Source organism: Pogoniulus pusillus, chromosome 11, assembly GCF_015220805.1.
Source record: "Pogoniulus pusillus isolate bPogPus1 chromosome 11, bPogPus1.pri, whole genome shotgun sequence".
NCBI lineage: Eukaryota > Metazoa > Chordata > Aves > Piciformes > Lybiidae > Pogoniulus > Pogoniulus pusillus.
The window spans coordinates 23,769,905-23,786,428 of NC_087274.1; the positions used below are offsets into that span (position 1 = coordinate 23,769,905).

General features: G+C 40.8%; 2 protein-coding genes and 1 long non-coding RNA gene across 9 annotated transcripts in view; 1 reads left to right on the forward strand and 2 right to left on the reverse strand.

The window, feature by feature from the left end:
- EVC (EvC ciliary complex subunit 1) overlaps window positions 1-13,423 on the forward strand; it is a 44,278-nt gene extending 30,855 nt beyond the window's left edge. For 3 of the 5 annotated variants that reach the window (XM_064151472.1, XM_064151475.1, XM_064151474.1), the window contains 7 exons: window positions 2,306-2,512; window positions 3,534-3,678; window positions 3,871-3,976; window positions 7,073-7,199; window positions 7,466-7,559; window positions 9,079-9,190; window positions 10,189-13,423. In XM_064151472.1, coding sequence (XP_064007542.1) covers window positions 2,306-2,512; window positions 3,534-3,678; window positions 3,871-3,976; window positions 7,073-7,199; window positions 7,466-7,559; window positions 9,079-9,188 — 789 coding nt within the window. In that variant the 3' untranslated portion in view covers window positions 9,189-9,190; window positions 10,189-13,423. Of the gene's footprint in view, window positions 1-2,305; window positions 2,513-3,533; window positions 3,679-3,870; window positions 3,977-7,072; window positions 7,200-7,465; window positions 7,560-9,078; window positions 9,191-10,188 lie in introns of those variants that run through there. The other 2 variants (XM_064151473.1, XM_064151476.1) reach the window with 2 other exon arrangements.
- On the reverse strand, window positions 37-7,119 carry LOC135179548 (uncharacterized). Of its 2 annotated transcripts, none has more exons than XR_010304038.1 (3): window positions 6,436-7,119; window positions 2,303-2,474; window positions 37-213 (listed from the first exon to the last, which is right to left on the reverse strand). It is a non-coding gene; the product is annotated as an uncharacterized LOC135179548 (long non-coding RNA). The 2 variants fall into 2 exon arrangements; XR_010304039.1 differs by lacking the exon at window positions 6,436-7,119 and adding an exon at window positions 3,736-3,835.
- Window positions 13,424-14,700: 1,277 nt separating the features above from the next.
- CRMP1 (collapsin response mediator protein 1) overlaps window positions 14,701-16,524 on the reverse strand; it is a 53,524-nt gene continuing 51,700 nt past the window's right edge. For both annotated transcript variants that reach the window (XM_064151477.1, XM_064151478.1), the window contains exon 14: window positions 14,701-15,734. In XM_064151477.1, the coding sequence (XP_064007547.1) occupies window positions 15,643-15,734 (92 nt within the window). In that variant the 3' untranslated portion in view covers window positions 14,701-15,642. The remainder of the gene's footprint in view (window positions 15,735-16,524) is intronic.

Consider the following 16,524-nt stretch of genomic DNA (forward strand, 5'->3'; position numbering starts at 1 on the left):
AGGCATACCAACACATGTAAAGGCTTCTACACTACTTGTTCCTGCTATTGAATCTGCTAGGGATCATGATATATGCTTGAAAAGGTCTTACTTGAGCATCGTAAGAAATCTGTTCAGATCTTCTATAGTATTATGATTTTTTATTCTTTCTTCTTGGTCCTGTATCCATCTGCTCCGCATCTGTTCCCCTAACATCCTTCCAAATAACGTCTCCTGTTGGTTGATGAGATGAGAGGAAGTTTAAGGTATTTTTAGACTTGATATTCCCACAAGTCACTTCAAAATCTACGATTATTTTTTAGAGTTAATCCATTAAGTGCTGTTGGTTATTTACTTAAATGTGTTGGATATTTACTTAGAACAACTCAACTTTTCAGATTTCATCCTCAGATGACCCTCCTAGAGCCCAACCCACTACTTCTGCACACTAGTTGAACTCATCCAACACTTTACAGCTCTCTGCTCCATGCTCTCACTGTGTAATTAGCTGAGAGGTAATAGTTTGCATCCCTCTAATACTAATTTGCATAATACAAACACTAATTCTCCACTTGGAAGAGGAATAAGGAAGTTCTTCTGCTACCATTTCCATATTTGATACTTCTGTTGAAGTAGGTCTTGTTAAGTGTGAAAATCTCAAAATCTCATTAACCTTCAGAAGAAATAAAACATAACATAATATACAAATGCATTCGACTGCATTCCTCTTGATAGGTGCTTTCAACTGCTCCCTGTCACTTAGCTCCTGCAGGGATGTTAATTGTTGCAATCACTGTGTTTCCTAACAAAAATTAAACATCCCCAGGTATTACTCTTCCTTTTCCTTTGGCCTCTCTTCCTTACAGACTTTTTCCAAGACCAGCTGAAACCCACCTGAAAAAGAACTGCCTAGAAATACACATAAAGGTACTTGCTGCCAAAGTGGGGCTTAGGTCTAGAATTTGTGAAAAGTCAGAGAGGAAAAAATGTTTTGAACAACCTCCAAAACTAGAACCAATATGTAAAGAGTTCAGAAAAAAGTTAATTTGCAGAGACTCAAACAGAGTTTTAGCCATAAAAACTTAGTTATTGCTTGTGCCAATTTTAGACTGGCAATTTATCTGTTGATTTCTTACAAAATACAAAACAACACTGAAGATTTCTGCCTTGGAGATGATAACATGGCGCTGGGTCTCTTAAAAATTAAGAGAAACTCTTTAATGACATTCCAACTGTCTTAAGAACAAAAAACAATATCAAAAACATGTCTGAGCTATAAATAAAAACATGTCAGAGTAACCCAGCTTGAAGAGGGACACCATCATTTTCCACAGATGAACATAGGCAGAGCAGGTTCTTTTTCTACTTGTGTTTATTTCCAAGAGGGTATCAAATAGGTACTGCTGAATTTCCTAGAATAATTCAATGTTATTTAGCCTTTAGTGAGTATATTAATAGAAGAAGGGCAAGCAACTCAATAGAAGGCAATCTGTGGAAGACTAATACATGTAAGGAGAACAGAACAGGTTGTGCTGGCGAGTCTAAACTATTGTGTTCTACAGAGTTTAGAGGGAAAGTGGATTCAAAAAGAAGCATAGAAAATGATGGCAAGGATGGTCCAAAGATCTCAAGAGACTAAACCTTTTCAACATAAAAAAGAAGTAGTTTCTAGAATATCACAGGTTTTAAAACTGGCATAAAAGATATGAATAGAGAACAGTTTTTCACTTGTTTCTAATAAAAGAAAAGAGCACTCAGCACAAAAGGTATTAGATGGCAGCCTCAAAATGAAGAATTGTTTGGAGAAGCTGTAGAACTTACAACCACAGGATGCTGTAGATGCCAAAAAAGGCAAATGTTTTCCATGTGCTGTTAAATGCTTTCATGACCTCTCTGAATGACCATAAGTACCAATACACCGACTTCTCAGGTGGACCCCACAAACTGTTCAAGATTCCAGGTGCATAACTGTTTCATTGGCTTGTTCCTGTGCACTTTATCAAGGCATCTATAATTATATAATTATCACTTACTGGACTCAGGATATTTGACCTAGATTGTCCATATTTTTCATAGGAATAAGACCAAATTTAACAGTACAGAATACAAAGACAGGAATATATGACCTGGGATAGAATGATGGGACAGGATGCAATTGTTACTGTGCATACCATGACAGAGACATTAGTTTTGGTACAATGACAAATGTGTTTCTACTGGAAATCGGATTAGTCGGAGTATTAAAACAGTAACATTCTGGATGGGTGTAGGAATTTCTTTTAAAGTGGAGCTAAGTTTTTCAACATGCAATTTTTCTGATTACCAGGAGTCCCACATTCTGGAAGAGGAGGAGAAGCTCGAGGAGGAAACACAGCAAACCCATTTGGAATTTCACCAGCAGCTAGTCATGGAAATTGAAGAAGCTCTTCAGTTTCTTCAGCAGCACATGGAGCAAGTGATTGGGCAGACACTGCTGCAGCACGCCAGACAGGAAGCTGGAAAAAAGAGTTCAGATGATGGACAGGACTTCAAGGTATGGGAATGTTCAATAGCAGCTTTCCAAACAAAAGGAGTGCTGCTTTGCTAAAATGGATGCAGTTTCATTTATGTGTTACCCTATGCACAAATGAAATAAAGGTGCCTAGAAGTACCAGGAGACAACTACAACTGGTGTTAAAACTGAAGTTACTTTGCTAAGTATTTGCAGACTAAAACACTTACATAGAAGTGCAGCATTTTCTAGTTATTTTCAATAGCATCCAAAACACAGAAACATCCAGGCTGAAAAAGACCCTTGGGATCACCAAGACCAACATAGAACCCTACTTTACAAGACTCACCTTAAACCATATCCCTAAGCACCACATCCAAATGACCCTTAAGCACATCCAAGGTATGAGACTCAACCACTCTCTCCATGAAAAACTTTTTCCTAACATCCAATCTAGACCTCCCCAGTCTCAGCTTTTATTCACCCAAACCTTAGAACAGTAAAAGAATAACAGAGTTCTTGATGATAGAGAATAAGAAAAATGAGGAAGCAATAAAGGTAGTTATCCTCTGATGAAGGTTTTATGGTTAATTAATAGTGTTTGTATACTAACAGTTTTAATATTAATTCATAGGCAAATATTTAAACAAAAATAAACCTTGCCTCATAGATCAATAAAAATGTGCCAAAGTAAATATTTGGATTTTCTGTATGATGGAAAGTTGTAGTAGAGCTACACAAATATTGGTTTACTTTGCTGATAGTTGTGTTGACAGGTAAAATGGGCCATAGAGAGTGACCACGTAGGGTCTTTCCCACGTGGAAATGAGGCATATTCAGGTGATCCTGCTCTGGAACAGGGGTTGGACTAGATGATCTTTTGAGGTCCCTTCTAAGCCCTAATGTTCTGTTGGCCAGTGTCTCAGTCTACCACTTTTTTAAAGCACAAAAATCAGAATTTTGTGTGCACACATACAAAATTAGATTGGCTCTTCAGTTTTAGATCAAACTACTTCAGGTTTTGACTTAGAAAATGAACTGTGACTTGTGCTGTATAATACAGGAGAGACTGGTGGAAGCTGCTGTAGAAAGTGTGTACGGGACCAGCAGTAATATCAGCAGATTGGTGCAAAACTACTATCAGCAATTGGGAAAAATCACAGAAGCCTATGAAGGGAAAAAGCTTCAACAGTTGAAATCTTTACAAGGTATGTATAAGATTAACTATAGGATAATTCTAGTGTTTTAACAGACAATTGTCTTACCACTCTAAGGACTGCTGCTCAAGATAATGGATGCATGGAACAGGGATTCATTTGTGCTGATATGAAACAAATTGTAAGGTTACCACAACTTTTGTGACTTTATGAGCAGAAAATTTTACAAAAACATCATTTCAGTAGAAAGAGGCGAAAGGAACAGACTTAGGAAGAAGCAAGAGATTGAACTGGCATTGAAAGAACCGACCAAAGGCCTCCTGAATGCGTCCTCCACAGTCCATCAAAGGTAAGAGCAGGCAGCAGCATTGCTGCATTTTTAAATGTCACATTTGCAGATGCCCATAAATGTCTGAGTGAATGCCTTGGGTTTACATTTTACATTTGTCTTTGATGGAAAAGAAGTATCTGTTACCAAATTACATCTGCCCTTTGATCTCAGAATTATTTCCTTATTAGATTGACTTTTGATGCTCATTAATTACAGACTGAAGAACTATACATAGCCAGTTTGAAAAGAGAGAATTAAAAACAATGCCAAAACATTTGCCAGACTGTAAAAGGAACTTAACATAAATGTGGGATGGGAACCAATGTTGTCTGATTCACTATGTTCCATCTTTTATGCTTTGAACTTCAAAAGTGTTTGTTAGTTTGCCATTGAGTAAATACATACCACAATGAAGAGAAAAATGTTGAAGCATAAATAGTGGGAAGATTTCAGTGAATGCCTTGGACAACCAAGATTACTTTCACTAAATTTAGAGTGGAATCCCTTAGATGTTAATTAAATAAATATTTAATTCATTACTGATTTTGTGAAATTTACACTCCAGACAAAAACACTGCAATTGCCAAGGAATAAGATGTCTTAAAAAGCTATATGACTTGGCAGGAACATGATACATTTTAAAGTGATTTACTGTCTTTACTCTTGGTTTATTATCCAGAGCAACACACCATCTGCAATTTTGACATTGTAAAGAGGTTAATTCTTTTTTTAGACATTCTGTTACTTCTAAATTGAAAGAAATTATGCTGTCTGGTGTTCATCCCTGTTTGAATTAATATAGAAATGGAGTCATGTAATAAAGGGCTTCATAGAAGATCTGTTAGTTATTCACTATCAAGTTTATAATTTATTCTGACATATAAATTGTCTTCTATCTGTTGCCTCATTTTTTTCCTTCCATAATCTACTCTGGTGTCTTACACGAAAATACAATCAAATTGGTTTCCATGCAAGCAGAAATATATTGAAGAATTGTCCCAGGTTGAGAACTATAGGGTATAAAAAAAAACCCTCCTCTGGGGACTAGAAGATTGTTATTCAATCCCATAATTCTGCTATCCCTTTATAAACATACAGCAAGGCCAGCTCGTGCTCCTTTCCGCCTCCTTCTGCCCTGTGTCTGGCGGGAGCCACTTTATCAGAGAAACATGTAAGCAGTAGGCCTCTTTTGGGGACTCCAGAGGCTTGCGTTTAAGCCTCTTGGATGGCAGAGGCATTTAGAATGGTCAGGATTGGAGCACTGGGGATCGTAGTTTTAGTGTTGGGTTGGGGGAAAATCCAAGGGGGCTTGCCATGGATGCGGTAACTGCTTTGTAATGTCTTCTTTGTGTCTCTCTCCAAATAGAATTCTGTATTTTTTTTCCTCCAGTTTCATTTGAGAGCTTCATTTTCTGTCGTCTCTCTTTAAAAACCACTCCACTCTACCCCACCCCTCCAGCTCACCTGGTGCAGTGCCACTGGGCACCATGCTGTGGGTCAGCTCGAGCCGTGGCCGCTTCAGGCGCCACCCATCTTCAGCCACCTCAGACCTTTCAAGTCGCTACTTGCCCACCCCCTCCGCCACCCAAGAGGGGGGCAGCTCACTTCTCCAAGCCTTCCAATTCTCCATTCCAACTTCACTAAGAGGCACCATTTTTTTTCCTAAGCTTTAATACTGTATTTTCTCCAATTCAAACGATGCAAACCTGCAACCATCTCGTTCCCCATACAAGCCACCAAATATTCTGTCATGGTTTTTAAAAAGAGATGACAGAAAATGAAGCTCTCAAATGAAACTGGAGGAAAAAACGCAGAATTCTGTTTGGAGAGAGATACAGAGAAGACATTACAAAGCATCCATGGCAAGCCCCCTTGGATTTTCCCCCAACCCAACACTAAAACTATAATCCCCAGTGCTCCAATCCCCCCCCCCCTCAATGCCTCCACCATCCAAGAGGCCTAAACACAAGCCTCTGGAGGCCCCAAAACAGGCCTCCTGCTTACATGTTTCTCCCGATAAAGTGGCTCCTGCCAGACACAGGGCAGGAGGAGGCGGAAAGGAGCACGAGCTGGCCTCGCTGTAAGTTTATAAAGAGATAGCAGAATTATGGGATTGAATAACAATCTTCTAGTCCCCAGAGGAGTTTTTTTTTAATACCCTACAGTTCTCAATCTGGGACAAGAATACAACTACTCAGTGTCTAAGCTGGTCTCATAACCATCAGTAATCAAACCCTTTTTCCTATTGTCATGACTTCTTTTACATTCAAATCTCAGTCCTCTCCAAGTTACTGATGAAACTTCCATTACTTTCTTTAACTCCTGTTGAATTCAACATAGATTCATTCTTTTTGCCCTTGGTGCAAGGTTATGAATGCGAGTTCAAAAAGCAAGTTTTGAAAGCTAACCTTCTGTACGCATTGACCGTTACAATAGCAACCTCATTATGTGTAGATGTCAGAAACAATTTGTGTTACCTCCTTCCCAGAGGAATGTGATGGGTGATTGACAGCATTTCTTCAAGGTAGATCAGGCAAAAGAGAAGAAACACAGATTTAGCAAAGTTGCAGCCATTCAGGTTCTACTGTATTAATATTCATTTTTAACCAGCCAAGTAAAAACTAAGACTATAGTTGTCAGCACTCCCACTTGCCAAGTTCTGTATTACCATGCTTCTGGCTGAGTCTCAGCCTATTACTGAAGAGCCACGAATGAAATGCCTAATTCTGATTCCCTTATCCTCGCACCTGATCATCTAACAGCTTGCCTTTTTGGCAAGCAGACAGTAAAGCTGACTTTAGAAACATAACGACGGCTTAGGAAGCAGACTTAGTACTGAAGTCCAGCTCCCACAGTCAAGGTGTGAACAACCCAAACTTTGGCTCCAGTCCTGCCTCTAAAAGAAGTTTGTATCCCGTGAAGAGACAAGGCAGATTATTAAAACGAGTAAATCTATCTAAAAATCTACTGCAAAGATTTTATCCCAACAGAAACAGGATGGGCTGATACTATTAATGAGCCTTTCTTTAGAAAACCTTCTAAACAGACTTTGCCAGGATTGTTTTCCTCTCTTCAACTGAATAATATCAGTACTTTTCACTTCCTCTTGACCAGGATGGTACTGCAGCAAAAGAAGGTTTTGGCTCAATTTGAACTGCAGCAGCAAATTCGTCTGGAGTCTCTGAAGCAGAAACTTCTGGGATTGCATCACTTAGAAACAGAGTTGGAGAATCAGCTAAAGGTGAGCCAGGGTAAAATGACTCACAGATCTGAAGCAGCCCATAGCAAAACATCCAACAGGTTATAAGGGTCTCTTTGCTGTCCTAGTCTGAGTCAGTGCCAGGATTCACCACTCTGTTGTGGGAAATGCTTCCCCAGTGCTAGCCATATTGCTTCTTGCATGTCTGCAGTGACATCTGCCTCCTCTGTCATGCCACATGTACAATAACATAACCCAGAATCAAGCTGTCTTTTGTTAACTGCCTTCCCGTTGATCCTTGCGTGCAGGAGGCAGAGCAGGACTTCATGAGCGAGCTGGCTGCACTGGCCCGAGTTCCAATGGCTGTGAAGAGGCAGCCTTCCAAAAGGAGCAAGCCAGCAGGTTGGTACAATCCTGATTTGTTTTAGAAAACCCACATCTCTCCACACTTCAGTGCATATTTTGCACTATAACACAATGAATTTTTCTATAAAGAATTTCTGTCAGTGCCACTTCCCTCATCAGGATAAATGAAAATAAGGGAGTGTCCCAAGATCACTCAGCTCCCCAGTACTTTAGCTACAGATAATTGTCACCAATTCTCACTTCAGAGCAGTCCTTTAGGCAATAGATCATATTATGTCTACTGAAGTAAGGCTTTGCCTTGCTCAGTCCAAAATTATTTCCCTTGTCTGTATCATGTTCTTTAGAAATTGATCTGCTCACCTCAATCACTGAAGTCTTTGGGAGGACAGTAGAACTGAATCACAGAATCAACCAGGTTGGAAAAGACCTCTAAGATCATCGAGTCCAACCTATCACCTAACCCTTCTAATTAACTAAACCATGGTACTAAGTGCCTCATCCAGCCTCCTCTTAAACACCTCCAAGGACGGGGACTCCACCCCTTCACCCTGAGCTGCCCATTCCAATGCCAATCACTCTTTCTGTGGAGAAATCCTTCCTAACATCCAGCCTAAACCTGCCCTACCTAGCGCAGTTTGAGACTGTGTCCCCTTGTTCTGTTGCTGGGTGCCTGGGAGAAGAGACCAACCCCCACTTGGCTACAACCTCCTTTCAGGTAGTTGTAGAGCAATAAGGTCTCCTCTGAGCCTCCTCTTCACGACCCAGCTTTCATTCTCCTGGTAGAATGGAACAATCACCTTCTTACACACATACTCAAAAGTAAAATCATACTGAATTAGAAAACTTAAAGTATTATATGGATTTACTGCAGTTTTAACAAGTCAGACCAATTCATTATTCAATAAATACTTAGGAATAAATAGTCAGAAAAGCAGCTGTGTTTGCTGATCCACATTTAGGGTGGAGCATGCAAACTGTCATCCTGTGAGCTATCCAATCCTTCTGTCATTGTCAGAATGAAACATTTGAATGATGCTGACAGCAAGACATGTGCCCAAAAGGGAAGAGCAGCTCACTCACCTGAACAAGTCTCTCTCCCCAGTCAGTTATTTCAAGGGTGCAGACCTGTTTGCCCTGGGAGGCACCCTGACTCCAGAAAAGGTGGCCCTAGAAGGAGTGACATTTTAATATAAGGTTGTGCTGAATCACATCACATGAACTGGGTGGGGTTTTTTTGTTTGCTGGTAGTGAAAAGCTATTTTCAGTTACTTGCTATGAAAATCTATGATAGAGATTTCAGCTGTTGAACCTCAAAGCTGACTTTGGTACTTAGCAAGTGTGAACTTTTAAGGTCTGTTCTGTGAGAACTGATGGCAAAACCCTCCTGTTATTCTAGAGGAATCTAAAGCAGAATGCTTTCCTTGGAATACTAATGTGCATGTACAAAGTGCTAAAATGTTGGGTTTTTTGCTTTAGGTTAACCAAACCCAAACAAGCTCTACTTTCTCTTTATGGTTTTTGTTTGTTTTTAATCCACATGTATTGGGCAATTCAGGGGAGAAAAAACACTCCAAAAAAAGGACCTTTCACTCACCAGAATCAGCAGACAAAAGTGGTTCTCATGAAAATGTTCAAGAGCTCCCTGAACAGACTTCTGGCTTATGAAGGTACAGTAGAGGCTTAAAAAAAATAACACATGAAGAAACTTTTTATATAAAGCAGTAAAAATCTTCTTCACAAGCAGATATGTCAATCAAATCCAAAGCCTACAGAGCTTCTTCCTTAATAATTCCTTTAATTCTCACATGTACTTGGCCTTTTTTTACCCCTTATTCCTTTTTAAATGTATGAAAATCATGAGGTTTACTTGTCCCTGCTGTTATGTATTTTATAAATTACTTTGATTTTAGGTAATGAGGAATCCTGTTTTCAAATTTCATTTAATTAGTTTGCCTTTTTAAAAACCTGAGGCACAGACAGCATAAATCAGCAGAGACAAGTGAATCCAATGGAACTACACCGACATGCAGCAACCAAAATATGGTCTGTGGTATTTAGGCTTTCAACTTCCACCTTTATTTCAGCAACAAAGGCAAGTGCCAGTCTTTGGCTGATGAGGGTAGCAGCTCTAACAATGATTTTCTTGATAGATGTTTCTGTTGGCTTATGCTGGGGTGCTAACTAGAGGAGAAGAAATGGCTCCAAACCTGAAAGATGCCAGCTGATTACTACGGGCAGATCAAACCAGCCAGCTGGTCACTGGGGCTTGATATATTGAGCAGAGAAAATCCTGTTGACAGGCAAAGCAAACAGTTGGTTCTCAGGACTCGCAGGCCTTTGGGGAAAAGTATTTATCCCCTGAGTGACCTCAGCCTGGGACTGACTTCAGGAGATGGCTCCTTTCCCTGATGGCATCAACCCTTTTCACACACTCCTTTCCCACAGCCAACAAGGGATACATGTGTAGGGAACAGGGACCCAACAAAGGAACGTTTATCTTTATGCAACTTTGCTTTGGCAGCCTCCAAGGCAGCTGAAAGCAGAGAGTGTAAAAGTTATAATTACATAGCAAGTGCCTTTCATCTCTTACCAAAATTAATTTATGAGAGAACTGTACCATTTAAAAAACTCTGTCTACAATCTTGGTTTACTTTTTTGTTTTCAGAGAGAGGTTACAGCATCCACATGAAGGGGAGACTGAACCAAGGAAAAACTCAAAGATGCTGCAAAAAAGAGGCAACAGGTAGTAAAAGCTTTTATGTAAGCTGTCTGAACTGAACACAGAGTACCAAAGCATTCTTCTGGGGAATCTCAGCAGCTATAAATACTGAGGAACGACGAAGAACATCAATAATAACCGAGAAATCTCCTTTAGCTACAGACCAAGAATCAATTCTGGCTTCCTTTAGCTGTTAATAAAACATTCCCATTTGATTTTGGTAAGGGGGAACAATGAAGTCTTTCATGTAAGCTCTTCCAGATAGCTTCAGGGATGTGGAGGAGAGAGAGTTTTAGATTAGGAGTATACTTTGGAAAGTGGGCTTGTGGAAGAACAGATCCTCACTAGGCTGGTTGCCCAGCTTGGTTTATCTCGGTAAGGTTTCATTGCAGCAATGATATACCAGTTGGGTTTGAGCCCTAAATGTGGCTGAGCAGGTCTTAATATTTTGTAACTGCTCCTTTGAACCAATAAAAATAGACAGGATTGTAAAGAATACATAAACAGACTTTGGAGGATATTGGTATATCAAAAGATTACATTTTTTCTCACTTTGGATATATTTTAGTGCTTCCAAGGCTGTGGACACTTGAAAATTTATACAAAGATTTTTAGAAGTGTACTTCTTGCATTTGCCTCATATTTCAAATTAGTATTTTTTTAGGAAGAATGGGACATGACCAGTTTACTGATTCAATTTCTATACTTCAGTTTCTAACCGTCTTACTTTCCAACAGACTTTGTTATGCTCATTATGTTTCCTGTGGGAATTCTTGTTATGCAAAGCAGCTGGTCCAGCACCTGTATTGTGTAATAAATTACCCCACTTAAGCAATCTTAACAGCTTTCGTGAAACGAACATGTTCTGACTTTTTAAACTAAAGATGCATTTTGCTAAGAAAAGGCTGTCCTTTTCCATGATGGAAAATACTACATCGATTACCGTTCCCTCAGACAGAAATGACTTCACCAAGCACATTACACTCAAGTGTCGAATACTTCATTTTCACCTTGATCATTGTAAAAAATAGTTGCTGTTGTTTTTTCCTAAATTGTACTATTTCATTTTAATATTTCGATACTTGGGCTCTATGGTCTCTCTGCCTTCCTGATCTGAACATGACAATTGCTCTTTGTTGTGCTTTTTATCAGACGCGTTGCAGCTTTTTTACCTCTGAACATCTTCGTTGTGCAGTGCCCTCTGTGCAGGTGGCAAGAAGGAAAATTTTGATCTAAGAGTTCATGACATTTTAAGCCAGTCAGTGCAGCAGCATCTCTGTGCAGTTAGGATTCAGCGTAGTCACCCAAGCAGGGTCCCTAACGACACGAGCTGGGTCTGTAACTACGCGAGTGGGGTCTGCCTGGGTGACTCCCGTGGCTTGCCAGGGCTGAAATGGCTTTTTCGCTCCTTTAAAGAAACGTGGGAAGGTTCCGATTATGCCAAAAGCAGGACAACAGTGCCCTCTGCTGGGCAACTAGCGAAGTTCTCCGCTTGCTGGGAATAGTGACAGCTAGGGAGCCCAAGGAAGGAGCCAAGGAGGGGACAGCTTTCAGCAGGAGCTCCTCTCCATCCCCGCCCCTCGGCCATGGCCACAGGCAGCTCCCTGCTCAGCATCCCCAAGCTGGCGTTTCTACAAACGTTTCTCCTCTTCTTGCACAGGCACATCAGCTTCCTGACAAAACACCTGCTACTCCTGCCCGTGTTACTAACTTCTCACTCTCCCTGAGATACTGTGGGCTCGCTGTCCTGTTTAAAGTCACATGCAGGTTTTGTGCATAGCACAGCACTTATCAGTACCTCCTGTCAATGATGCAGAGACAGAGCAAGGCAGTTTCATTAGACCAAAGAACACGTGTAGCAAATGCCAAGCTAAGCTCACCACAGGTGCTCTTCAGTTAAGCACTGTTCAACTCCTGTGTTCTATCATAGAGTCATAGGTTGGAAAAGACCTCTGAAGTCATCAGTTCCAACCATAAACCTAGCACTGTCAAGTCTACTATTAAACCACATCCCTAAATACCACATTTACATGTCTTGTAAATCCTTCCAGAGATAGTGACGGAATTCCTTCCCTGGGCAACCTGTTCTCAAGCTTGACAACCCTTTCAGGAAAGAAATTTCTCAATATCCAATCTAAACCTCGCCTGATGTAATTTTGTGGTGTCGTTACTCAGCTTTACCATAGTGACAGTCAGTGTCTGTATCCTGATGCTCAAGATCTCCATCCCATCTCCTGACAGTCATTACAGAGTGGATTTTTTTGTACCTCTGCCCCTCAGTTCACTTTGAATCCGTGTGGCTGCTGTTTCTGACACCACAGAGAACACTACATGTAAAGACAGACTTTCTCTTGATGCTGTGAAATATTTTGTCAGCAGACAAATGGGCACAGCTTATTGCAGTAGTCAATTCTCAGCACAATCTTCCCAGTTATACATCAGGGAGAAAAAATTCTTTGGCATGAATGGGAGAGATCACTGGAATAGGTACTTTAGAGAGTGTGCAGAACATCCATCTTTGGAAACTTCCAGGTTTCAGCTGGATGTCTTGAGCAACTTAGTTTTGAAGTTAGCCCCGCTTTGAGCAGGTGGCTGAACTCCAGATGGCACCACTTCTAACCTAAATCTTTCCATGATTTTAATACTCCTACTTAGCAATGTTACCAAAATATCTCACACCCTCCTTTTGTATCCTCCCTGTGTTTTAAGGGGCAACAGATCTAGCTTGCGAATCAGGGATTGTGCCTAGAGTCTCTGGGAGATAAACTGCATAGTTTTGCCACCTGAGAGCAGTCCCCAGCATAGTGCACGTGAGGTGGGGGGAAATGGGTACCTAGATGGCAGTCCCAAGTCAGAGCACTTGCTTTACAAAGCACATCTATCATACACCTTTTAGTTTATCAAGGCAGGCTCTGCCCATACTAGTTACACAGTGATAATTTGTTACCTCAAGCATGACAAGTCTAATAGTTCCAGAGAAAGTCTGAGGTTGCACAAAACACACCCAAAAAAATCATGAAGTAAATTTTTAAGTAGCAGTTCCAAAATTGTCACACTGTCAAATTTGCCACAAACCACCTGTATTTCTGTGGTCAGGGCTAGAGTACCAGAACTCTGTCAACGCTCAGAGCAAATAGGTTGAACAGACATGGGAAATGAAGACTTGACATCTTAGGATCGACTTACCTGTGTGGCTGTGGGTCATTCCAAGGCACGTTGTCCTCAGGCTTCTCTGCAAACATTGTCATAACTTCATATAAAAATCCTGAAATAAGCAAATTACTGTACTGTGTTTCATGTAAAATACCTGAACCATCAAGTGAGCAAGTAAGCCTAGGGCTCTCCAGGCAGTAGGAAACATCAGTCTGAATCCTCATCAGAAGGAACTGTTGACAAAGCCCTGTATTTTTATTTTGGGAGCACTCAATTCAGTTCACAACAGACTGGAAATTGCAGTGTTTCTTCTTAGGTTCAGATCAAAGCCAGAAGTAAAGCTGGCTTTTCAGACCATCTCTACTGCCACGTTTTCAGCCCAAGCCACCCAAAATGGAATTTTCTAAGGTAGTGGTTCCTTTCCCAAGCATAAGAGGACAGGCTTCAGCTAGGCTATTTTCCAAAATTTTGTCCCATATGCCCCTGCTCTGTACCACTGTGCCCCAGGCCAGCACAATTTATAGCTGTGAGGAAAGGATGGATGCATGCTAAGCAGTCAAGCATTACAGCTAGATAAAAGCATTCCTCTGGCACTGTACTGCTACCAGAGTTTTCTTGGTACAGCTCTGCAGTGCAGCCAAGGACAAAGTGGCACAAGGTCAAGAGGTAATTTGCTGACCTGCTTAATTTCACAGCATCCCACCCTCCACCACAGCCCACACCTCCCACACATCTGCAATACAATCAGACAAAGTAAAAAGCAATAGGGGAGAAAAAGTTTCTTTAGTTTGTGAAAGAGTCAGAAAGAACAGACTTCCTTCACTCTGCTGGACAATTCAAGTCCACTTACCTTGCCTGCAGCATAACTTCTTCGTGCCTTGCCTAAACACTGTCTCACTTCAGGCAGCAGAGAAGAGCAGTATTAAGTCAACTACAGCTTAGGTCAAACTGAAGCACAATATACTGGTTCCATGCCACAGGTGAAGATGATGACAACCAGGTACCATTTGTAGCAAATTAGAAGCCACCTGAAGGTCTTGTGAGAAAGCTATTTTCAGTCTCATTTGGTCAAAACAGATGCAGCTGCAAGGTCAACAGCAAGTAGGTATTTACTGTGTGCCTTCTGTAATTAGGACAATTGTATGCACATGCAGACAGCTATACATTTAGCAGCCCTTGTCACCTAAGGAGGTGCCTTTTTTCACAGCATGTCAACCTGAAAAAACAATTTCTCTTGAGTTTCTGCATTCTAAATTTTCAGTCATCAAACAACAGCACTGGAAAGCAGAGGAAGACGCTTACCCATCAATTAATTTCCTTTATTTCACAAGCTTTGAATTCAGAAATTGAACCACAACTAGTAGATCTTGGTACGGTAGAGTAAGTAAAAATGCATGTGATTACAAAGGAAAACTTTGTACAAAAACCTTTAAAAATCCGACAGCAACTTGGATTATCTGAAGTACCAAAAATCACATGCAGAAGGAGAGCACTACTGCCCGGGTGGAGAAATCCCTGCAGGGGTGGCAATGGCATTGGTATGTATGAATTATGGCTCCGTCTGGAATGGAAACAAGAAGGACACAGACTTGGAACATACTGAGTGGGAACAGACAGGTGCTACAGAGACCATTTGTCATTTTGTGTCCCGATCATTTTCTGTGTCTCAGAGAAGTGCTTCTTGGGTTTATAATAAATTAAAGATGAAACAGAAGCTGCCTATTCTACTCTACTGCATACTTTGAAGATGGTCATTTTCTTCCTTCATAAGTGTTTTTTAGTGGTGTTTCTCAAATACGAACATCAACCTTGGCATTGTGTCTAGTCAGTTGTTGGCAACGTGTTCTAAAGGGACTCACTCACAGAATGCAACTTGCATAAATAACTCAGTAACATGCATTAACTACTCTAATACAGCAAAAGGGTGCAAAGGAACCATCATTCAGTTACAAGACGAAGCTAAAACCTGTAGTCACTAAAGGGGCAATGGAAGCACCATGCTTTAAGGTGACTATGGCATGAAAGCACAATTGTGAGGCAAGTAGTTCCAAGCAAACACACCACACTATTATCACCTCTTCCTATACAAAAAAAAAAAAAAAAAAAGAAAAAAAAAATTAAAAAAAAAAAGACATTTCAGTTTTTATTAGTACCAAATAAAACTGTGGGTTTGATAACACAGATATTGAAGGGAACAGACATATTCCCATAAGCCTTCACCGTGGTGTTTCTGTCCATCATCATTTTTCAGCCAAGACTGGTAATATTAGAGCGACCACCTGGAGGTGCCACGATACGATGGCCAGTACGGCGTGGGTTGTTGTCATCTATCTGTGCTCCTGCAATGACAGAACGTCAGCAATCAGAGCTACAAAATGGAGTAAAACAGCAGCAGGGAGATTTTACCTGGCTAGTTCCAGCTATGCTTCCCTCACACCACCCTCGACTGGTTTCTCTTGAGCCAGCCCCTGACTGAAGCATTAATCAGACTTACAAGGCACATTTCTGTGCCTAGCTCCAGCTGTCTTTAATGAGAAGTGAAGGATCACATGTTTGGATCAGACTGATCACCCTACATGGCAAATTGTTTTCCACTGACTTGAGGAAGAGCCTATGCAGGAATGACATCCTGCAGACTGGATTCCCTTTGAGAGCTCAGACTCTGATAGAAAATAGAACTAACTACAGGAAACCCCAACACCAAGTATACGCAGAGCGGATTTTTCAGACCTGCCTCACTGACTTGGAATCTCTGTCCCTGCTGAGTCCATGGGCCAACAGTGCATTAAATCTGATGTTAGTGATCATGAATCCATGAGAAAGGAAGCACTGAGCTGATGTGAATTCACATCCACTTCAAACTAGGTTTTAAAATCTTGAAAGGTTAAGCTTAAGGTTAACCTTAATAGTGAAAGGTAAAGCAAACTTTCTGCCCAGGCTAAACACTGCCCACTCACACTTACTTCCTAAAGGTAATGTAAGTCTACCATAAAAGGGTAGGATCCTTTTAAATGCCATTGTAGTCTCTGCTTGTGCTTGTTTTCATAAGAACAATGTGTGTTTGCCTGATCCAGATCAGTTTCAGATCACATACCAGTAGATGCTTTGGTAACACTCAGAGCCACCAAT